Source organism: Gopherus flavomarginatus, chromosome 1 (assembly GCF_025201925.1).
Source record: "Gopherus flavomarginatus isolate rGopFla2 chromosome 1, rGopFla2.mat.asm, whole genome shotgun sequence".
Taxonomy (NCBI): domain Eukaryota; kingdom Metazoa; phylum Chordata; order Testudines; family Testudinidae; genus Gopherus; species Gopherus flavomarginatus.
In genome coordinates, this window is record NC_066617.1 from 92,268,501 (window position 1) to 92,292,291 (window position 23,791).

A 23,791-nucleotide genomic window follows, 5' to 3' on the forward strand; every position below is an offset into this window, starting at 1 on the left:
ATTAATAGCAGTTATTGCTACTTACACTTATTTCCCTTATTTAGTAGCAGCAAGAATTCCAGTTAAATTGAAATGTTTATTGCAGTGGAGTATATGAACAATACTTTTACAGCTTAATAAACATCATAGAAAAGCTTAGATATTAACTAATCACAAGCCATGTATTTTTTTCCACAGCTATTCATATTATTCTTTTTTTTTAAAACAGGACAAAACTAAAGCATATATCAAACAAAAAGTAAAACAAAACCCACTGCTTTCTGCTCCTGCGTGGGTTTAAAAAAAAAAAAAGACATCTCTTTCCAAGATGTCTCAGTAGTGTAAACATGGAATTTTAATTAATATGATTAAATAACTGTGGACACAGATTAAAATGTTCATTTTTTCCATGTAGGTCATTCCTGAAATCACTATGACCAGTCAGTATAGTGTTAGGCTTGCAGCCCAGAAAAAGCTGCTATCGATTTGTACAGCATTAACAGTATGGTAGGTGCTCTACAGACACCTATCTTCATAAGGTTCCCTGACCTAAAGAGTTTCTAATCTAAATAACATAATTACTGTTGATTTGGTATGTAAGAATATTAATAATATGGGTGCAGTTATCAGGATTGTTAAATACAAGCAGGGTGGCCAGGAACAGGAAAAATGGATGCATGCCTCTGTTTTTTAATTGAGAGAACAAAAAAGAATGGTTTCAGATAATGCATACAATAGATCCTTGGGCAATAGGGTCTACTATTTTATAAAACATGGTAAAAATGTGGCAAATTATTACAAAATGTATTATCCAAAGAGTAAACCAGAATTTGAAAAGTTACAGCACCACCTGTTTATGTTGGTGTAGATGAAAGTTAATTTCCCTGGCATTCTGAAGTCCTGACCTAATAGGGAATTATTATTGGCAAAAATTAAAGAATTCCCTTAATCTGTTCTTGAAGTATTTTGAACAAATACTAGTCAGTTACCATATCACAGTTTTCCAAGGTGCAGTAAAGTACATTAAGACAGCAGATTTCCAGAATTATATTTTTGAATTATCTTCATAGGGAGTCCTGTCCACTTACTTTCTTCATTTTGTGGGATAGGTGGGTGTATAAGGAAGAGAAGGGAAATGGTTGAGAATCACCAAGACTTCATTAAAGAATAAACAATTTGTATCTAACACTATTCTTTCAAAACCAGTAATAACCACAAACTGAAAGACTGGACCATAAAATAATCCCAGCCAGACAAATATACCAATCTACTATACAACACAAACTGATGACAAAGTGAGCAATTATTAATTGTGAATAAAAAAAAACACTAGGCAATGGACATTTAGAAAAGACAGCACTCACCTGCAAATATGAATAGTCTGTGTTAAAGACAATATATGGAAAGTATTAAAGAGTTCCAATGGCAATGTATACTAGAGTTGATTTACTATTCTTCTCTGTGTAAAAGAAGATTTTGGTATCTCTCTTTTTCCTCTTATGGGCCAAACCCAATGTTCAGGTGTGTTTCCTCTTTTGTCACAAATTTCATTCTGTCCCTCATGTATCTTTATGCCCAATGCCTGGCAAGTTAGCAAATAGGAATGAACCTAAAAGGAGGCCTAAGACCTACTAAAGGCCACATAGGAGAAGCAAGTGAATAGACCTCAGCTTTTCCGATCACATTTCCCAGCATGGGTCAGCCCCCCTCCACGTACTTCACCATTTCCTCAGCACCTAGAATTGTACAAATGCTCATATATACATTCATGTTTATTGGAAGGGAACAAGTCAAGAAGTTAACAGAAGCAGGCTAGTCATGGAAGGAATAATGGCCTTCCACCAAGCAATCCATTTTGAGAAGGACACACACATCTTGTTCTCAAGAACCAGACCAAGAAATCAGCATTTCCAGTAAGTGTGTGATCCAGAGTGTGGAGGCAGCATCAGTGAGAACACCATAAATGGGGCCTGGCAGTTTCGCATTTCTTTCAAATCACATGGATGTGTGCAGATTTCCCAAATACAAAGCTTGAGATTCTTGTTAAATTTTCCATTGTATTTCCAGTGTTTTCTGTCTATTCTCTTACAGTGACCATAATGCACCTTTAAAAAAATCCTTTATTTTTCCGTAAGGATGGCAGTAGGCAAGAAAGAATACACAAAACTGATTAATTAGTGATAAGAAAAAAAAAGTAACAAAATATTTTTGGCCATAATTTAGAAAAGACAAGTTCTACAAAATCTGAGTTTAAGGCAATTTGCCCGGGTTTGTTACTTGTGGAGGCAAGCAGCATGAGGAGGAGTCCTTTAGGTCCTTGATACCCTTAGTAGACCACGGATACGTCTGACAAGTGCTTGAATGAAAGTATAGCGTGACCGGACTTTCGAGTATAACCCTTCAATATCAAGGAGCTTCTTCTGCAGAGATTCACCAAAGCTGTTGGTGGCTTCAATCTGAAGCTGAGAAAGAGAAGAAATTTGGTAAAATTGACAGTTGTGTCTGGTCCTCTTGTAAAAGGAGGTCTTTTCATCATTAATCAACACCAATCACCCTTACCCATGCCACACCCCCTTCCATTGGTTCAAGCCCCCTCTTAGAATATAAATATGGGGGGTAAGGGAAATCTAGTTTGGCAAATACATTTTAAACACATGTATATGTTTTTACTTTTAAAATACTACTTGTGTGCTGCAGTCTAAGCACATGCTTGTTTGGCAAATCAGAGCCTTAGTGTTATATAACTTGACTTCTTAAATTAAGGAATTGTAGTGGAGCGTTGCCCTTACAGGCAAAATTCTCAATATATGTTGCAGGCTGTATAACAAAAATCCATATATTGAAAAACATGTTTTGTTATTACTGAGGGAAAAGGCTATTTAAAAAAAGAGCTGAATTCTAGACGTTGTAGGACGTTATTGTATATATTCTCTTGAGTGGTTGGGTATAGTCACAAAAGCGTATGCACCTTATTTTACAACTCTGTATACTGTTAATCATGATTGAAACAAAAAAGTTTTTATTTTCTTATTTGCATACAAACATCAAGGATTTATGTTCGCATAGTTCTGAGAACAGATCATTAACTAACATGTGCTGGTTTTGCTGGCTGTACCTCCAAACAGCACAAATTATTTTAGGTTCTACATAAGCAGTGGCAATTTCTTAGCTACATCATAGTCAGCTCCCCTTCTTCTCTCTTCACTATAGTCCATCTGCAGCTGACCAAAAATGAACAGCTACAGCATCACAAGAAACTAGGAACCCTGTCTTCAATACACCAAACTAGCCATCCTTCAAGGACAACTGACAATTTATTTCAGAAGCAAATTATTAAACAGCTGCAGCTGATTAGTCTAATTTACAAGAGAATAAGAAAAAATATTTTTTTCTGTAATTTGGACCTTGGTATTTCATTTGCAATGTTCTAGATTTTGTGCATTAACATGGTTGTGTGCATGATTCAAAAATACATGTATAGCAGTGCAACTGATACCGTTATCATTGCCAAATACCTTTTGAAAAATCGTGTTACACCCTATTTGTAGTTCAACTAAGCATTTAGCAGCAAGGTTTCGCAGATCACTCCTAAACATGGAAACTATAGACAGACTGCTGACAATAACGTCATGTTAGCAACACATGAGGTATGCTGTAATTAAGAATATTTTATCTGCTCCATCTCACCTGATCTATGTCATGCTGGCTCACTCGATTCTTCCCATTTCTGAAATCCAAATTAGGTTCCAAACTGAAGGAATCTTGGAATAAAATTCACAAATTTAAATTCTACATTCCACCTGCTGGTGAATACCATATATGTGCAGGTATGAAGCAAGGTTAACACACCAAATGCCTATTTTGAACGTAACAGAAAGTTAAACAAAGATCAAGAGAAAATCACAATTGATCCTTCTTGACCTATTGATGAATTCTCTCTCAGCCATTAGTGTAGTAACTTCATATAACCCTGAATTACACAACATGGCATGGTCAGCTACAATAACCCTCCCCATATTATCTTTCCTTCCCTTTTTTCCTTTCCTCACCAAATCCACTGGTGAGTTAATACTGTATTAAGTTAAAAATACTTTTAGAAAACAAATGTCCTTACATCGGTTCTTAATATCACCTTCAATTATTACATTTGAAAACATTTTTAAAAATATATAAGTTACTTTTCACCATTATTACTTTTTTACTTTTTCAATTTCACTCAGTTTGACCAACAGAAACAAGACTAGTTGGTTTCTCTTGTTTCTAGACACACTCACTTTTTACTTCTCATCCACAACTACAATGCTGCAATATTTGGGCTGCAAATACTGCATGGGTATGTTTAAATCCAAACCAAAACTTTTAATTACAAATTAGTAAAACGTTATTAATGTTAAGTTTTTTAAAAATCTATTTCAGAAAACCTTAATTTTGGTGTTCAATCTCTTGATATTGTTAGATATTTTTATGTTTAGTTTACAAACTAATGAAAAGGCACCTTGGGGTTTGAGAAATATTACCTTGTAGCCTCCTGCTCTTAAATGAAGTCCTGGAGGCCAGCAGCGAATCTTGGGAATCGGTAGGGGTGCAATGCAATAAATAGTATTCCAGGTGACGCCAAAGAATAAAGAGGCATGTTTCTATGATATCTGTAGACATGCTCAGTGAAGGAGACTAAAGTTGCTGATTTTAGATTGTAGCCCTATCAGAGGTTTCAAAAGAAAGCTCTGATGTTGCAAAAAGCTCCATGCATGTTTAACTCGGTGCATGTGATAATGATTGCAATGGGCCTACTCATATGGGTAAAGTTAAGCCTGTGTTTGCAAGACTGGGGACCAACAGATCTGTTCTTTGGGGACCAAAATGACTCCGATAGACAGCTCCTAGTTGCCATAGCCCTCCATTTTTTTCACAACCGTAGTTCCAAGTTACTCACATGGCATGTACATCCTGACAGCATGCTTGGTGGATCTATACCCTTGATTCCTTTTACTGTTACCTGCTTCCAGCTCTAAGGGCTTTGTTGTTCAACTGTAATTCCACTTCATCACAATGGAGGAGAATCACCATCCTAATCAGACCAATTAACTTTATTTGTTGTTGACTTCTATGGAGACAATGCTGTGTTATTAATGACTTTCCTTCAGAGCTGCTACCACAACCAGAAAATAAATGTTTAAATGCTGAGCATAGAGGAACATGTGGCTCCTATCAACTGATTTAATTATCAATATCTTCTTTCCTAGGATTGGCATCGTTTAAAAGTGGTCTGAAACCCAATTGATGGGTAGGCAATAAAACAAACTACTCTCATTTCTCAGCCGACTTTTTCAGTTTTTCTGGAGTGTCACCATTGGAGCTGTCATAATTCCAAAAGGATACAGGAACATAGGGAAAGCAACTTGGCCCGATTGTTTATCAGCTTTACCAGACGCCGTCTTGCCAAAACATATTTTTGGGCAGTAGAAATTTTGTCTACCCCAGCTGGCATCACTGACTGACACAGCTATGGCAAGAAGAAAAGATGCACAAAGATCCAACATTATGCAGCAAACCAGAACAAAAAGTGTTAAAAGTCAAGAAAATATCTATAACAGCCTTGCAGAATTTTTTCTCCTGGGGAAGTTCTCTCTCTCTCTTATCCTCCCTCTCTCCCCACCCTAGTCACCACAAAAAACAAAGAAATCAAGTCCTACACCACAACTTTCTGGCAAAATCTAAAGTATTCCTTCAGGATCAAAACTATTTTATCAGTTCACGTTGGTGGAAAAATGGTCACTTATCTTCAGTTCAATTATCCTCCCCTCTGTAACCCAATCATTGCTGCAGAAACTGATGGGAAACTCACAACTTTTTAATGTCTACTTATTTTGTCTGCCTGGCCAGTCACGAGATATCAGTGGTGACCAGTCTCATAATAATAAAGGTAATAACTGGAGATATACCAGTCTCCTAGAACTGGAAGGGACCTTGAAAGGTCATCGACTCCAGCCCCCTGCCTTCACTAGCAGGACCAACTTTTGCCCCAGATCCCTAAGTGGCCCCCTCAAGGATTGAACTCACAACCCTGGGTTTAGCAGATCAATGCTCAAACAACTGAGCTATGTCATGCTGATCTTTAAGAGTGCCAGTAGTAATAGTTTCCAATATAATTCACAGTAAATATCCACTCAGTACCCTCCACAAAACTTAACCTGACATTTTTTGATCCTAATATAAATGACCACTTCCACGGCCATTTAATTCCCAGTTTGTCAACTCCAACACTACCCCACTCCCCAACAGTAAAAAGGAACAAGTATAAGATGTCACAGTTCAATACTACAGATGTTTCTACATCTAGTTTATTTACAGACAACAGATACTTCTGACTGTTCACGATAAAGCCTACAGAATCTGTTACCTCCTTTATCTCATCTGGTGGGAGCTGCTCCACATTCTGTAGCTTGTTAACATTCTGACGGTGGCTATCATAGTAACTGAAGAAATCATTAGCGTTCTGTTTCAGCAGATAGACAATGATGCCCAAGCCAGGCAGGCGCCAATATGGGACCACGGGTGCTTGTGTATCTAGGGGAGATCACCATCCAAGTTAAAACAAGTTCTCTGAAGCCTCACAGCTATGCAGCTTATTCTGTACTGTTTGTCACCACCATAGCGTCAAGGATAAGTAAGTATTGGTAAACTTTATTTTGGATATGTGGGCCATACTTATTACAAATGAGATCCTAGGACAAAGCTCAGTGATTTCATCTCTTGCTGACACATAGCAGGCAAGCAGACAGCTGTTAGCATTCAATTCCCCACATTTTCTTTTGTCATGAAACCTTATAATTTCTGCATTATGCAGAGCTCACATCCAGTCTCCCTCCCTGTTAATCAGTGGCAACAAAAAGAGCTTAACATTGTATGCCCTACAAGGGGAAATTTCAGCTGTGGTGCAGATCATTATTCCAAACCATAGTAGGAGCACTGGGGGTATACGTTAGCCACAAAAGATTACTTCCATGCTTTGCACAACAGGTCAGGGTCATTAAACCCTAGAATTCTGAGAGTCCTCTGACAGTCATTCTGGGATGCTGAAAGGCTAAAAAACAAATGACTTCACATAAACCCAATCCATTTATCACTCCAGCTTTCCACCATAGATCACTCTCAATAGTGAACATGCTACCTAAAATATTTCACTGAACTAACTCAGGCTTCAAAGGTCTCACAAACCTAATTTTTATAGTAATAGTAATTCTACACGTTTTAAGATGGCTGCTCTAACAGGGGAAGAGGAGAATTCTTAAAAAACATGTTCTTACACATATAAGACAATCAAATGGAAAATAAGTCACTGGTTGGATCAAGGCATATGTATCACAATGACAACTTAGAGATAATACAGTACCATTTCTTTCTAATAGCACTGCAAATTATTTACTGCCAAGAAAAACTTAATTTCCACTGTTGGTATTGGTGGTGTATTGTTTTTGTCACGTAGTCACCAGGCGATGCTCTGGAATTGCTCCCCACCAAGCCAGTCAGGACTTTGGGGAGCCTCCTCTCCCTTGGAGCAGACTTGTTCAGGGCAAGAATCTCACACGGCTTCACCTCCTGGGTCTCTCCTTGGAGCATTCAGCATCCTCTGCCCCTCCGTGTGCTTCCCACAGCGAGCTCACCTCAGTGGGGTCCTGGGGAAGCCACAGGGTCCTGCACCCCCACTTTGCAGTCAGACGTGACTCTCAGCCAGCCAGTAAAACAGAGGTTTATTTGATGACAGGAACAGGGTCTAAAACAGAGCTTGCAGATACAGCGAACCGGACCCCTCAGCTCGGTCCATTCTGGGGGGCAGTGAACCAGACCCCCCACGTCTGCACTTCAGTCCTCATCCCCAGCCAGCTCCAGACTAACCACCCCTCCCAGCCCCTCCTCTCTGCTCAGCTCCTTTCCCGGGCCAGGAGGTCACCTGATCCCTTTGTCTCCAACACCTTCAGCTGGCATCTTTGAAGGGGAAGGGCCCAGGCCATCAGTTGCTAGGAGACAGAGTGCCAGGCATTTAGGTGCACTGGCCCTTGCTCTGCCAGATACTTAAGAACTGCCTAGGGGACACTGAGGCACCAACACAGTATTTAGAGAAAACATTAAGAACATTCCTAGTTCGTCACAGTTTTAATACACTAAATTTTCTGACAGTCAATCTCATGCCACCCCATCCTCCAATTTTTTGCAGTTTGGCACAATTAACATCTCCAATAAGTTAGAAAAGGCACATTGCACATGTCATGAATAAGGTGTATTACCTGCTATCAGTCCCACTTTCACAATTCAGTCTCGGATACATACAAAGAAGTCAACCACAAACTCACCTTGACGGGGTCCATCTCGGTTGGTTGACTCTGACAGACTAGGAGTGAACAGACAAACTGTGTGCTGAAAGGTGGGGGCACACTGTAACATAAGTGACTGGCAGTATTCCATTACATTTGCACAGATCTATAGAAGAGGAATCACAGCAAGTCAATACAAGTAAAACTGATGAAATAGTGGGTAGACAATATTACAACCTCTACCCTGATATAACGCTGTGCTTGGAAGCCAAAAAATCTTACTGCGTTATATCGAACTTGCTTTGATCCACTGGAGCGCGCAGCCCCCCACCCCACCCCCCCAGCAGTGCTTTACCGCCTTATATCCAAATTATTGTTATATTGGATAACGTTGTATTGGGGTAGAGGTGTATTTTCAGAACTCTTCAAACTGCATATATTAGTATGACAACTAGAAATGGCTATAAATCAGCCATGCCAGGTATCTTACAATTCTCAATTGATGATTTTAGCAGTGCTGTAAAGATGTAACTTTGTTCCCCAATGTCCTCACCTGCTGCATGGCCAACTCAATCTCATCCCTCTTGCTCACTCTGTCTCCCTCAGCATTATCATCTTGCAGTTTAAACTGATGGAGTCTGTCTGAACCGCCAAACCGACTCAGAAGTCCTAAGCACTGGCGCTGTGACAAGGATCAAACTTAGGTTAGTGTCTTAGCCAAAGAGTTAAAAAATTCCTTTGATATTTACAAGCAATAAAAATGATACATTTGCATTAATAATAATAATCTTACAGCTCTCATTAACCCTTTACTATCTATTCTATCACACAAGAAGCAGTAATACAAATTAAGCATTTCACATTACAGGAGTAATTTTGTAAGCTAAATTTAAACTCATATTTCTTAAAATATTTAAATCACAAAGAATATAAATTTACTTTTGGTCTGTCCTTCAATCAATGTGAAAGCAAATGGTACTTTTAAAGGACCACAATGGGACCCAATCTTAATTTCTGAGAAATTACCACAGTTCGGAAATGTCCAGTTTAGTTAGACTATATCCAGTATGTCATCTGAAAACACACTGGAGATAAATGTCTTCAAACCCTTCTCATGTTTTCAGTTTCCCGAAAAAGGCCCAATGTTATCACAGTGGATTGTGATTAGCACCAATCATTTTAAAATTCTAAAACTAAGATTAGACAAGAAGATACTAAACCGTGTAAATTTGAAGTAAACAGCCCATTTCCAAGTTAAATACATTGTACACTGCATGGTCTGACAGGACAGCAGTAATAACTACCTACCAGGATGGTTGTGTTCTTAGTTTAAGTGGGGCTATTATGATCACCAAATATACCTCAAACACTGAACCAGTTTCACATGGCAATTATTAAAATACTCCTTAGAAATACTTACTGTTAAATACTTTTGGAGGGAGGGAGGTGTACAGAGAAAAACAATTAAGTCATCTTTTCTTACTTGATGACCACAGTGGCATATGGGCAAGAATACAGTACTTGCAGTCTTTTCACTCAATTTGTTATAAGCGTATTATTCAGGCCACCCAATTTTTAAATTAATAAAAAAATTAAACTGCACAAAACAGGAACCCTTCCTTTGGTTTTCCAGGGGGACTCATGCTGAGGGATGCAGAAGTTGAGCACTCAGTTCCATCAGTACTACAGCAGCTTCTTACTGCTTGCAAGCTCACTTTTGGCTCATCTATGAAGTAGCAGTAATCAGGGGTTCAAGAGAACACATTATCTTACTCTCCCATACTGCTCTGCACTGTATATCTGGTTTCTCCTTAAAAGGGACAAAGAAAGAAATAAGACTTAGGGGTGTGTCTGATACATCAACAAGTGGAGCTGAGGATGTCCCTATGACAAGAGAGTGGCAGTGGAATACTTGTAAATTACTTCATTTTGGTGTTGGCCTCAAAATTCCTCCACCTTCCTTCATATCTAGTAGATGAATCCTACAGATCTCTGCAAGCTCAACTATAAAATGAATGTCTCTAATCTAATTTTCCTTTTGCCAAAGACTTTAATTCTTTTTTTTTTTTTTTTTTTTTTTTTGCGGGGGGGGAAGAAGATTTTCAATTCTTAGTTAGAGAGAAAGAGATGTATGTTCTATGAGAAGTGGTACAAAATTAGGATGCAATTCTCATTTAAATATGAAATTCCAAACAGACATGGAACTAAAACACAAAAAACTCAATTACCTGAAATCGTCCTATATGCCCTTGTAGCTCCATTTGCGTCCCTTCATTAAGATCAATGTCGAATTCACCTAACACACCTAACAAAATAGACATGAGAGGATACAATACCTGCAGGGCCTAAAATTAAAAACACTTACGGTTTAGTATTTTACATTTAACTAATAAAGCTGGTCAGAAAATTTCCATCAAAATGAAATTTTGACAAAACTTTTGCACAAACATTTTTGTGAAGAATGTGTTCTGATCTAGCTGTAGCTACTAGGAGAAATAGGATTATGTAATTAAATTATTTATTGAATAATACTATATGCATTTTTTTAAATAAAGGTTTGGGGTGAATTTTAGCACTTACGAAAAAAATGAAGCCTTGGCACAGAACTGGCAGTGTTGTGCAAGTTTTCCCACATATCTAAGCCAATGAACTTCAGTCACAACCTACAGCACTGTATGTCCAGTGTTATTCTAGTCATAGGCCCCTTGTGAGGAAACACTGCCAATCATGACAAAACATAGTATGGTGAATTTGGGAGGAGCCCAACTATGTCCACAAGGGTCTAGAGCAGATCACCAAACCCAGCACAATAGTGAATAGCTACTTTCATGAAGGTAGATCCCCAGAGAGAGGAGATTAGTGCACTAACCTACAGTATCTCCCCCCCAAAACCTTTTATAAATAAAAACGTACAAAACACTAAATATTATCAATTAGGAAATAAACTAGATTATTTTAGGCAAATAATTTACTGTGCCTCAGTTTTCTCAGTTGTAAAGTGGACTAGCTGAACAATCCCCTTGTATCTACCTCCCAGTTGCATTGTGAAGATGAATTGTAGTAGACTAATATTAGAAGGCTGAAAACACTGTGTAAGTATTAGGCATTCTTATGCAAAAGCAGCAGGCAAGTCGAGCCTACATCAACATATTGTGGATTCCACATTCACTGCCAACCTACCATTCATTGCCTCAATAACAATTATTTATTATTTCCCATGTCTCTTTCCAAAGCTATACATTCTAATAAGATACAATTTTGAAGAGATTTTCCATGGTACATTTTATTCCTCTGACAGTATATCAAAAAGAATCAAGCTTATGTGACTAAATCAGACAAGTGTAACAAAATCGGAGTGTTTGCAATCTAAGATATAACCCTACCAGGCAGAGCTGCTTTGCTGATTATTCCAGTCAGAAAGGCTAGTTCCTGAAGTGATCCTGCACTGACATCTTGACACCGCAGGATAGCCTGGATAGTATCTGAATGGGATATTAGAAACTGCAAAACCTGAACCACAAAAAGGAGGAAGGAAAACATGAGTGATGAAAAAATTGAATAGCAATCTAATAAATAAAATCAGAATTATTACTATAAGAACTTTAGTGCAATTTCTCATATGGGTGCAGACATTATAAAGAAAATGTTACTGACAGAACAAATATTATACATAATCTGGCAACAAACAGTATCGTCAGCCAATGCCGGAAAATAATTCTTGGCCTCTTAGTTTACCTGCCCAGCTGCCTGCAGATGTTGTGCCATGCTGGATGTGAGGATCACCTGGCACAGCTGGAGGGCTGGGAGAAGAATCTGTCGATAGCGCTCCACAGGAGCAGGAATGAAGACAGGAGGATCTCTCATTCCAAACATTCTGAAGAGGTTTAAGATGAAAAGTTTCAATAGTTGAAGGAAACTGGAGGCTACAAAAACAGACAGTTTACAAGTACCCTAAAGGGCATGGAAACATCACAATACTCAATAATAGCTCTTTCTTTAAGGCAGTTATAAGGCTCCGGTATATGGCCAATTTCACAAAGATCCCTTTTTAACTTCCTGAGAATGCTACTTTAGATCTGAAGTTTCCCATCCATTCTCTAGCTAGAAAACAATATTTCTTTGTCCTCATTGAAAACAAGTGGCTTCTAAAACACTCCTTTCAGGTTCCAAGAGATCTTGTAAACTCCAGCTGATATATTTAGACCTCAATGCTTATTGAAGCCCACCCACTCCCTTTTTTTAAAAAATTTTTTAGCTCTTGTTGTTGCAAAGATTGCTTGGAAATCTAAAGTGAGTATTAGAATTGGAAATTAGTCAAGATGATTTTTTCCTAAACACACAGGTTATTCCTTTTCTTCCCCCACCGCCACCTCACAACCAAAAGTTGCACATTGTGTCCCCACCCCCAAAAGACACTGGCCATCTGAGCTCCTGCTCCTGGTTGCTAGCTCCTTAAAAATAATTAGACACATTAACTCCCTGCCAGGAAAGTTAGGCAATGTCTAGGTTACTCTAATTAACCAATTTAACAATACTGTACAACTCCATGGAGTTGCTGTGTCACATATAATTACAAATATCATGTAACAACTTGGAAATTAAATTTTACTTCAATATTATATGTTCCATGTGTTATTACAGGAAGGAAGGAAGGAAGAGAATGCATCAAATATGGGCTCTAAACACACCCTTCAAACCACCTCCAATCCTTCAAAAATTAAGTCTATAATATATAGAAAAATGGTTTAAACAACACTAATTTTCACTGCTGTAGATTTCAGCAACTTCAGCTCTAAACTAGAAGAAACTAATTTATGCTTAAAAAATTATGGACTACTTTTCACAGCATCAGATAAGCTAGAGGGCTTTATATCCTGGAGCCAACTGGAAAGTACCATAATTTACCCCTTTATGCCTGGTAAACCGGCATTTTCTATGCCAACAAGACAGCTTGAATTTAGCTACTGAAAAGTTAAAGAGAAAACATTTTTGACACAAGGATGAAAGACTACAGAAGTCAGTGATTTTTGCCTCCTTCAAGAATGGGTTTTATGGTCTAGCATTCAGTTAAAAGGACCAACTCTATGGACACCTACCCGTGACGATCTGTTTCTGGTCGCATGTCATATACCTGACACTGTGCAAGCCTCACAATCACTCCAGACCTCAGCAACTCTAATGCCCCCTGTTGGATTTTAGCCACTCTGGTCAAGAATGCCTAGAGTACAGAAGGGAACAGGGGAAAAAACCGTCATGCAAACTTACAGTGAGCCTCCATTTATATTAATGTTCTTACCCTCCTTGCTTTCAACACTATCCCAAAACAGATCTACTATATGCAGAACAACTTTTGCTGTTGTTGAAAATAGCATATATTGAAGAAACAGAAAGGCCCATATGATTTTTAAATGTGTAATCTGTTAACTGGACATGCACACTTATCAAGAATGTGAAGCTCACGAAAGAAACTTTCGTTTGTGAAAAAAAACAGTCCCACGTGACCTCTTACCATTTTGGATTCATAGGTGTAAAGAGCTTTAAGTAAAGGAGGCTGAGGCGTGAGTAGGCTCTGAAGAGTGAAGTCATCATCTGCTAGGCTATCCACAAGCACCTTCAGGTAGCCACTGTTGGAGAGATACAAGAGCCATTGCTGCTGCTTGTCTACTGAGACAATGCGATCAAGTAAAGCCAGTGCTAGCATCTAAAAATAACAAACAAACAAAAAAATAATTAAATCAATTAGCCAGAATGCTGAGATTTCTAATACATGCCTAGAGACAGGCAACATGTTTATACATTGAAATTCAGACCTTATTTTGGTCCATTGTTTGTAGAAACCTCTTAACAAAACTGAATATATATTTTTTCTCCACATACTAACCTGTTCTTTTATTTGGAAGTTATTGCACCATCTAGTTTGTGGAGTTTTAGTATAGAGGAAACCAACTTGACTCCTTTTGTTGTTTATTGCTCTATCTAGCAAAACTAATACTTAGAATATCTTCAAAATGCTTCCAAACAGTGCAGGGACACTTATCTACTTGAAAATATCTGTATTTTTTTTTTAGTCTACTCTTGTTACAACTAGCGTGTAACCTCACTATATCTGAAAAAATAAGTGAAAACATTTTCTCCCTTCAGTTTGTTTACTGGCGCATTTGACCAAACTACCTGTCTCGTCAATTTCACTCCTTCCCCTGGATGAGAGGATCTTTCATACACCAAGAGAAAAAAGAGAAATGTTTTTAAAAACTTGAAAATATGATGGTATAAATCACAGAAGTTAGGACAGTGAAATACCTGAAACTATCTTTAAACACAGTTTTGAAGTAAGGAAGGAAAGGGACACAGGGAAATCAAGAGATTTGCCCAAACAGCAGGTCAATATCAGATCCAGACATTGGATTCAGGAAGTTCTAGCTTCCAGTCCTATGCTTTGTCCTCTAACAATGGCCCTGCTTCTGCACAGCTAGCAAGGTGGGTTCACGCATTGCTTTTCAATGGAACAAACCAAAATAATGTTTTGAGTTTTTTTTAAATATCTAAATTGTCAAGTGGTTTTTTTATTTCAGTAGATATTTGTAATACTCACCAAATAACAATAAAAAAATCAAATGTTTACCGAAATAGTTGAAAAGCATCCCTTTAACAAACAAACATACACACTCTCTCTCTCTCTCACACTCTCAGCTACAAGGGAATAGACTCATTTACCCGGCCTATCTCATGACCATCACAGGCATCTCTACAGACCACCTCCATGAGGGCGGCCCCGTAGCTTTCAATAATTGCCATGTTTTCTCGCTGCAGTTTACTGAACGCATCTTCTGGAGCTGTCAGACGTTCCCACATTGTTTTCTTGGCTATGAAAAACAGAATTAAAGAAGATGCAGAAGGATGAAGTGGTTTGATGCAGCAAAACAGCAACCTAGAGGCAGCAAAACAGCAGCCACTTCTTTCAGGATATTAAAGTAGTCACAATCTATATATAATCTCACTAAATGTGTGTGTTGTGGGGGCTTATGTTGAAGTGAAAAGGTTCCTGTACAAATAAATTTGGTCTTAAAATCAGTTACTCTATCCAGAACATCCAAGTGGGGAGAGTGTGTATACATGTATATCTCCCCTCCCCTCAGATGGTCTTGTCAGGAAAACTTACTGTAGAATAAAATATATATGCATGTATAGGTCCTGGAACTAGGGGTGTGGGGGGGTGCTGCTACTGTCCCTCCCTGGCTTGAAGTGGTTTCCATTATATCAGGGATGGCCAACCTGTGGCTCCGGAGCCACATGCGGCTCTTCAGAGGTTAATATGCGGCTCCATACCTAGGCACTGATTCCAGGGGTGGAGCTATAGATGCTAACTTTCCAGTGTGCTGGGGGGTGCTCACTGCTCAACCCCCTGCTCTGCCCCAAGCCCTGCCCCCACTCCACCCCTTCCCCCAAAGCTCCTGCCCTTCCCCAGAGCCTTCCATGCCCTCGCTCCTTCCTCCCCCCATAGCCTCCTGCACATGTGAAACAGCTGATTGAAGGGGACTGATTGTGGGGGCTGTCGGCAGGCTCAGGGGAGTGGAAGGGGGGCTGCTGACATATTACAGTGACTCTTTGGCAATGTACTTTGGTAAATTCTGACTCCTTCTCAGGCTCAGGTTGGCCACTCCTGCATTATATACAGCAGGGGTCAGCAACCTTTCAGAAGTGGTGTTCCGAGTCTTCATTTATTCCTCTAACTTAAGGTTTCTTGTGCCAGTAATACATTTTAAAGTTTTTAGAAGGTCTCTTTCTATAAGTTTATAATATATAACTAAACTATTGTTGTATGTAAAGTAAATAAGGTTTATTAAATGTTTAAGAAGCTTCATTTAAAATTAAATTAAAATGCAGAGCCCCCTGGAACGGTGGCCAGGACTTGGGAAGTGAGAGTGCCACTAAAAATCAGCTCGTGTGCCACCTTTGGCATGCATGCCATAGGTTGCCTACCCCGATATATAGGACTTACAGTTTCATTCAATAGCTCACAGCACCCCCACTATAAAAATTGTTCCAGCGCCCTTGTATATATGCAAACTCTTTCAATTAAACCTAACAAACTTCCACTGAGGTTAAAGCAATCAATCCTAAGGGAAGCAAACAAGATGCATCCAGTGGAAAAGAGTTATTTCCAAAGCAACCAATAAACTGTAAAGAAATTGTAACAATTTTACTGACACTTTCAATCACTGCAATTCCCAGCACTAATAAAATCATAGTGGTGGTAGACTGAATGACCATGCATGAGATCCAAGTTTGATTTCTGATCCTGATCCCTTGCTCTGAGATTCAGCAGTGGCTAGGAATACTGAAGAGGCAAAGAATTCAGCCCTTAAACAGAACAAGTGTAGCTGGCACCAGTAGCCCTGCTGGTGGATTAAGGAGCAGTCTTGACTAGCTCTGAAAACGAGTTTCTTTCAAGTCATCTGCAGCTAGAGGAATTGTAGCAGCGCAAAAGAGCATTAAGAGGTTCCTGTAGTCCAAATGAAACATTGAGAGAGTGCCTAAGCAGGAGTGCAAAGAATGTTTACCAACAGCTTCCAACAGTTTTAACAGATTTAATAATTTCCAACTGGCCCTGAGCCCTTTAACAGATTTGTAATTATGGTTCACTACTTGTTAAATGGACACTGAATAACAGATCACATATTTTAGTCCTTGATATCAGGAAATCCTAAACTCATGGCATAAAATACATTTTGAATTAACACTTAGAAATGGCCATTGACAATTCTCTGTCCTGACTTAATTCTAACACAGTGAGATAACAAACAGCACTGGGTTTGTTACCCAATTGGTTGTCTTTTCTCAAAACACTATTGTATCCTACCTGCTTCTAAGGTGTCTGGTTCATCTGGTCTTTGGGCAATCTGTAAGTAATAAAGCAGTGATCCATACAGGTGTGTTCTCACTCGTTGGAATCCACCACCTGGTCATAGGAAACAATTATTTGTAATGGAACAAATTGGTATAATTCAAATCATTATTCTATTAATACCATCTGTGCCTCCCACTTAATTTATCTTCACAATGCTAGTGCTGGCAGTAGAAAAACAAATGAAAAATTATGTTTTCTTACATGAGACTTTGCCTCTGGTGTACTGATCCAGGGTTACGAGAATGAGTTTGGCAAAGCAAGGTCTTATCTGATAAGCTATAACCACTGCAATATTCAATCCCCTTATATATATATACACACACGTATACTTACACACACACACACACACACACACACACACACACACCCACCCCACATAGCCCTCTACCTCAACAGTTCTGATTTTCAGGATAGCATGGTAAGTAACTGTCTCCTCAGAGTAACATAACTTACAGGAGGTCTATAAAGCTAACTCTGAAAGGTGCACCTATATTAATGTCATAAAGAAGTTCAATCTAGTGATTTAACGGGGGTTCATGGTGCATTTACGCAGTCTCAGTATGTTAGAATCCACTCACAGACAGTGCAATTGTTTTATGCTTTTACCGGCATACCTGTTTTCAAAATGAAATCCAGTAGTTTTTTTAAGATGATATGGAGGGAAGAGTCACCAATGGAAGCAAAACCCACACATATGCCCTCTGAACCAGGTGATGAGGTAAAAGAACCATCTAGCATCAAGAAATACTGGGAATGTCCAGGTACAGGGACTGCAAGTGGCCGCTTTTGCTCAGTGCGCACAGACTGGCTAAGGTGGGCAGTAAGGGTAAACACAGCCCCTGCCACCACAGGCATTAACTCCTGAGCTGCATCATCATCCAGGATCTTAAGAGGACGGGGAAAAAAAGAGAACATATATGATTTCAGGAGATACCAGACCACTTATTTAGCTGCCAACATCTACATAATTTCTGCAAGCAAAAGGAACACATCATAATGTTACATTATTTGACATTTTTATTTCACTAAATTAGAAATAGAAGATTTTCTATACAAAATAAATCAATACCTGGACACAGTGTCTTATTTCAAAAATAGTGTAATATAATATTTTGGACTAGACTATTAGCCTTTTGGGTCTCACTCCTCCAAACTACAAACATGATGACACTTGTATTTGGGCAGGGAAACAGAGGGAGAAGAGTGTAGTGGATGAATTAAAGCCTGATTTTAAATATTTCACATATAAACAAACAAGCTAGAGAAAGAACAATTCAGCCATGTTACATTTCAATAGCTAAAAAAAAAAATCTCGTTTCATTTGACCATTTAAATGGTAAAATTACCTTCTGAGTTACCTGTTTATATAAATACCCTTTGCAACTAAAGTTCTTTTCCTAACTTGCCTTTTTATACATATAAAATGATTTGGCACAATTATTTCTTTGTTGTCTTTGCAAACTGGTACAAATTATTCATTTGCCAAAGTTAATAAAAGCTTTAGTTAAAAAAACAAATTGATCTTCACACAACCAATAATATGTACATTTCAAAGAAGCAGATGGTTTAGCTGTTCATCTCCAAAAACTCTGGGAATTCAGTGTGGTTTGGCCATGGGAGGCCTCCCTTACATTTCCATTACTGTAACAAACATATTGGGAATTTTAAAAAAAAGACTCATACAATTTTTCTTCAAAACAATTCCTACCAAACTAACACAGATGGAAAATGTAGTAAAATCAGACAATTTGTATTTTTACCTGGACAAAAATGAGAATAATTTTTTTTCTAAAATTCTGCTACAAATTTCTCCATAAATAGGACACCTAATAAAATGATTGTGTATGACATGTCAGAAATTAGGTGTCTGCAAGAAAACCAAAAATAAAGTTTTATTTATTTACTTCAGTGCTCTGACAACCACAATATTCCTCATCAAACACTGTCCTGGATAGACAGTAATGGTAGTGGCTAGTTGTCCAGTTAATCGCCAATTACTGAAACAGTTCAGTGGTAAAACATCCCGACAGATTTTAGTTACAAAACAATCCACATTTTTAAAAGTCCCTGCCTACTGTAAAATCAAATTTTTGCATTTGCATGTGACATTTTTTTCTCCCCAAGAAACCAAAAATGGAATATGCAGCTAATCATCCAAATGGACTAAAATCATCATCTGAGGTATCTGTTTTTCCCTGCTGGGGGTTCACTATGTCCCTGAGTCACTGTCTTTCTAGATTTCATAAATCAGACTGGAACCTCTTTGGCATTTGTCAATAAGTTGTTCTATAGTCAACATAGTTTTTAATGAATCATACAAAGCATTCCCTCTCTCCATAGCACATGAATTTTTGCTAGCATAGTGATAGTGACGGAGGAAAACTGGAATATGAACACAGCCCAGTAGGTGTTTTGTAAAATGGTAAAAAGATGAAAATTTCCCTTTAATGCAAAATCAAGTACCACTACAGTTCAAAAAGATGGTTGGTTTCCAAAAGAGCATTACCTTGTCATGCACATCTTGTAAGAGGTCCCGGATAATCAGCTGTCTGTCTTCAGCCTGTATGAGGTCTTGTGGGCAGGCAGTCAGTATAATTTCCACCAGCTGTCTCCAGGACTCCAGTGCATGCCGCTTTGCATGGAGACACTGCAGTAGCTTGTTCCGCTCCACCACATACTGCAGAATTGTGTTGATCTCCTGGACTCCCAAGAAGAGGAAATTTTAGTTAGATTATGTAGCACAAGAAAATGATGACAGACTGCAGGTGGCTTGTCTTCTTTTTGGTCATAGTCTTTGAAAAAAATAAACCACTTAAATATATTTAGTCTATCAGAAAAAGCAATGGAATTGTTCATTCAATTCAATGGGACTAGGGACTTTTCCAAGCAGGGTGTAAATCTACAGTGCTCTAGAGTGCTTTGCACTAACTGGCCGTATGGACTCTGCTACCAGGCATTAAAAGTTCCCTCATGTGCTTGACCTTCTCCCATTTCAAACATCAGTAGGTCAAAGCACACAAAGGAACTTTTAGTGCACAGAGGCAAGTTCCACACAATTAGTGCACAGCAATCTAGTGCACTGTAGATTTACACCCCATCTTGCCGCATACTAACTCTCTACCAAGACAAGCCCTAGGTTATTTTGACTAAACTTACCTCCATAAGTAAGGGTCTCTGTCCTATGGCTGCCATTCCTGGAAGGGCATTAACTTCTGCAACCAGAACTCTGTGAAGATACTGGAAATGAAAGAGCAGAGAAAAAAAAAACAATCAAACTAATAGAATGAAAGTATGCCTAAACACTGCTGTGTCTAGATTGTGAACTTCCCTGCTGTCTGGAAATGTTTGCAACACATAAGGATAGTGGATTCAGCTTAGGAGACAGCTGCATACTTAGGCCTTGTCTACAGTACCAGGGTAAGTCGACCTAAGTTATGCTACTCCAGCTACGGGAATAACGTAGTTGGAGTCAACAGAGCTTAGGTCGACTTACTGCAGTGTCTACCCCACGCTGCGTCAACAGGAGATGATTTACTTTACTCTCGTTGATTTATCTTACTCCTCTCATTCCGGTGGAGTACCGGAGTCGGCAGGAGAGCGCTTTGCAGTCGCTTTAGCAGGTCTTCACTAGACCCACGAAATGAACCCCCACTGCATCGAACACAGCAGCAGCAATCCCCGGTAAGTGCAGACATGGCCTTAGTTTCCTTGATTTTGCATGTCCCCCCTTATCTCACCCCTCTCCTATTACTGCAGCCCTTCACTGCCCAATTTCACACTCTCTATCCATTGTGCTTCACATCCTCCTCTCCTCACTTGCCGCTCTCCTTTTCCCTAACAGTTTTCCTCTTCTTTAATCCACTCCCTCTTAGTCCCACAATCCCTTCCTCTTCCCACTTCAATTCCAACTGCTCCCCACTCCAAAAAAAGTCCTAAAGATTTTTAAAACAATTATATTTTAAAAGACATGGAACAACCTCGTACCAACATGGCCAAGTTCTTACCAACACCCAGATAACTGCTTATATGTCGTATCCTTTCACCAACCCTTTATCTGCTCTTTGTCTTACAGACTTTAAAGTCTTAAAGGCAGGGATTGGGTCTTCCTATATGTTCATACAACACCCAGCACAATGGAACCATGATCCTGACTGCAGCCTTTACATGCTAATCCAATACATAAGTGACAATTTAAGTCACATTATTAATAAAATTTGGGGGGGAGAGGGAGTTGAAAATGGAAAAACATTGCACAGCACAAAAACTCTCCTAAGAGCATCCATCGTCAGTATAGCACAGATGAAGGACCAATAGCTCTATATGGACATTAAAAAGAAATCAGATTTAAGTTTAAGTAGCTCACAAGACAAAAAAATCCAACTAAAAACAGTCAAAATAACTGTGTTCACACATATTGAAATAGCTGAACTCTTTCTTGTGGAGAAGGAACAACAGGTTTGGATCCGTAAGAGGAGGTAAACCTAATAACAAGGCAATTGTAGTGATGTAAGTAGTTGCTAGACAGAATTTGTTTGCCCTGTGTCTGAGCTAATGTAGGAGAAGCAGCAAGAGTAGAAACCAGATCCAGTTAAAACAAGTTCTGGCTACGTCTAGACTACCCGCCGTATCGGCGGGTTAAAATCGATTGCTCAGGGATCGATATATCGATCCCCGAGCACGCTTATATAGATTCCAGAACTCCACCAACCCCAACGGAGTTGCAGAATTGACAGGGGGAGCCGTGGACATCAATCCCGCACGGTGAGGACGGGTGAGTAATCCGATCTTAGATATTCGACTTCAGCTACATTATTCACGTAGCTGAAGCTGCGTATCTAAGATCGATTTCCCCCCGTAGTGTAGACCAGCCCTCTGAGTGCTTCGGAACTTTCTACTCTATAATAAAAGGGGAACAACAATAGCAGGCGAAGCTGCTCAGAAGGTCCATAGGTAATCAAGACTCTAGAGCACTTGGCAGAAGTGATGGTTCTGCTCCTGGCCCGACTGTAACTGATCGCAGCTCATAGTAGTTAGGAGGGGATAGATAATAAGTTAATTGCCAGTTGTTGCATGCTTGTAACGTGCTACTGAGCTGGATCAGCCTTTGAACTAATAAAGATATTTTTAGGTTAAGTGTCCACTATCTGAACCTCATTGGGAAGGCAAATCCCAACAAGGGGGGGCCAGGAGTACTATCAGTGTGTACAATGACCAGTAATAACAGAACCTAAACCCCAACAGCCATTTTTTTAAATTACCAAATCAAATTTTAGACACTTTGCTTATCTTGAGACAGCACTCTCCAAACACTGCTTACCTTGACATTGCAAATAACTTGCCCACGTGCATTCTTGTGCTCACAGTTAGCAATGACCAGCTCAATCTGAGCACGGTCAAAAAAATCCAGTTGCAAAGGTTCAGGGATCTCCTGGCTGAAGTCAATGGAATCCAGAATACTCAAGATCTTCCTGCGCACTGTGGAAAAAATGAACTATTATCCTATTCAGAAATACCAAGGACCTACTGGGACCTTAACTGACATTTATAAATACAATTCTTCACTTTAACAAGCCTCACAGTAAGAGCTTTCTGAGCAGCTAAGGCTATGAATCTGTTAACAGAATAGATTTTTGGTTTTTATGATTTAGATTAGATTAACTCCTTTCTGCAACATTATTTCTCATTTTATATACGCACATAGCCCAAAATTTTCAGGTGTCTAAAATTTAGCTCCTAAATAAAAACAGCCTGATTTTCAGAGGTGAAGAGAACTTGCAGCAACTTTTGGATGCCTGACATGGATTTAGGAGTTCAACTTTAGTCACCTAGGTTTTAAAAAAAAAAACCTAGGTGACTAAAGTTGAACTCCTAAATCCATGTCAGGTAAATTTGGTAAAAAATTTTTTTTTTTAAAAAACACAAATGCAAATATTTTCAGTCACAGAAACTTAATGATACTATTTAGGGGTGTGTCACAGTAAGTCTCAAAATGGTTACTATGCCAGTTAACTTATGGACTGCCTTCTCTTGCCTTTTGCCCTCCCTTGCGCATTAATCTTTTACCTCTTCTCCTGTTCCAGTACTTTTCCCTCATTATAAAACTCACTTGCTTTCTAAAATCCATTATTTCATGCTAGATAATAGTGTTCTGCATACTGTAGTTGTTGCTGTTGCTTGTGTCTGCCATTTTTCATGCTGAAACAGATCTGCTAGAGGCTGCCTTTCCTGTTCATCAGTAGAAAATCCTTATTAAGAAATAATGAATCTCCACAGCATTTACCTTTGGAGGCGGTGTCAATGTGAAGAAACGCACTGATTGATCGACTTTCATCTTCCATTCCTCCTTCACCATCAGCTAAGTGTATTGAAATACAATAAATCAGAAAACTAAAGATAGAGAAAATATGTAAGCAATTTGACCAAGCCTGAAAGGGCACATGACACGACTGCCGACCAGTCAATTTCTCACTTGTAGATCATTGGTTCAAATCCAGACCAGGATGGTAGAAAGTGATAACAGTTATTGTCTGTTCGCTGGTAGCTAATGATTCTCTCCAGGTTGGAAAGGTAATGTCTGTAGAATACCTTACAG

General features: G+C 38.9%; 1 protein-coding gene across 1 annotated transcript in view; it reads right to left on the minus strand.

Annotated features, from left to right (window-relative positions):
• Nucleotides 1-62: 62 nt before the first annotated feature.
• Nucleotides 63-23,791, minus strand: part of NUP205 (nucleoporin 205) — a 77,994-nt gene continuing 54,265 nt past the window's right edge. The window contains exons 25-43 of the mRNA XM_050933881.1: nt 23,480-23,554; nt 22,517-22,674; nt 20,356-20,436; nt 19,706-19,897; nt 17,814-18,084; nt 17,152-17,250; nt 15,006-15,154; nt 13,801-13,992; nt 13,388-13,509; nt 12,027-12,165; nt 11,675-11,801; nt 10,520-10,596; nt 8,845-8,973; nt 8,331-8,457; nt 6,380-6,546; nt 5,359-5,482; nt 4,497-4,625; nt 3,667-3,740; nt 63-2,441 (exon numbers count right to left, since the gene is read on the minus strand). Coding sequence (XP_050789838.1) covers nt 2,289-2,441; nt 3,667-3,740; nt 4,497-4,625; nt 5,359-5,482; nt 6,380-6,546; nt 8,331-8,457; nt 8,845-8,973; nt 10,520-10,596; nt 11,675-11,801; nt 12,027-12,165; nt 13,388-13,509; nt 13,801-13,992; nt 15,006-15,154; nt 17,152-17,250; nt 17,814-18,084; nt 19,706-19,897; nt 20,356-20,436; nt 22,517-22,674; nt 23,480-23,554 — 2,585 coding nt within the window. The 3' untranslated portion in view covers nt 63-2,288. The remainder of the gene's footprint in view (nt 2,442-3,666; nt 3,741-4,496; nt 4,626-5,358; nt 5,483-6,379; nt 6,547-8,330; nt 8,458-8,844; nt 8,974-10,519; nt 10,597-11,674; nt 11,802-12,026; nt 12,166-13,387; nt 13,510-13,800; nt 13,993-15,005; nt 15,155-17,151; nt 17,251-17,813; nt 18,085-19,705; nt 19,898-20,355; nt 20,437-22,516; nt 22,675-23,479; nt 23,555-23,791) is intronic.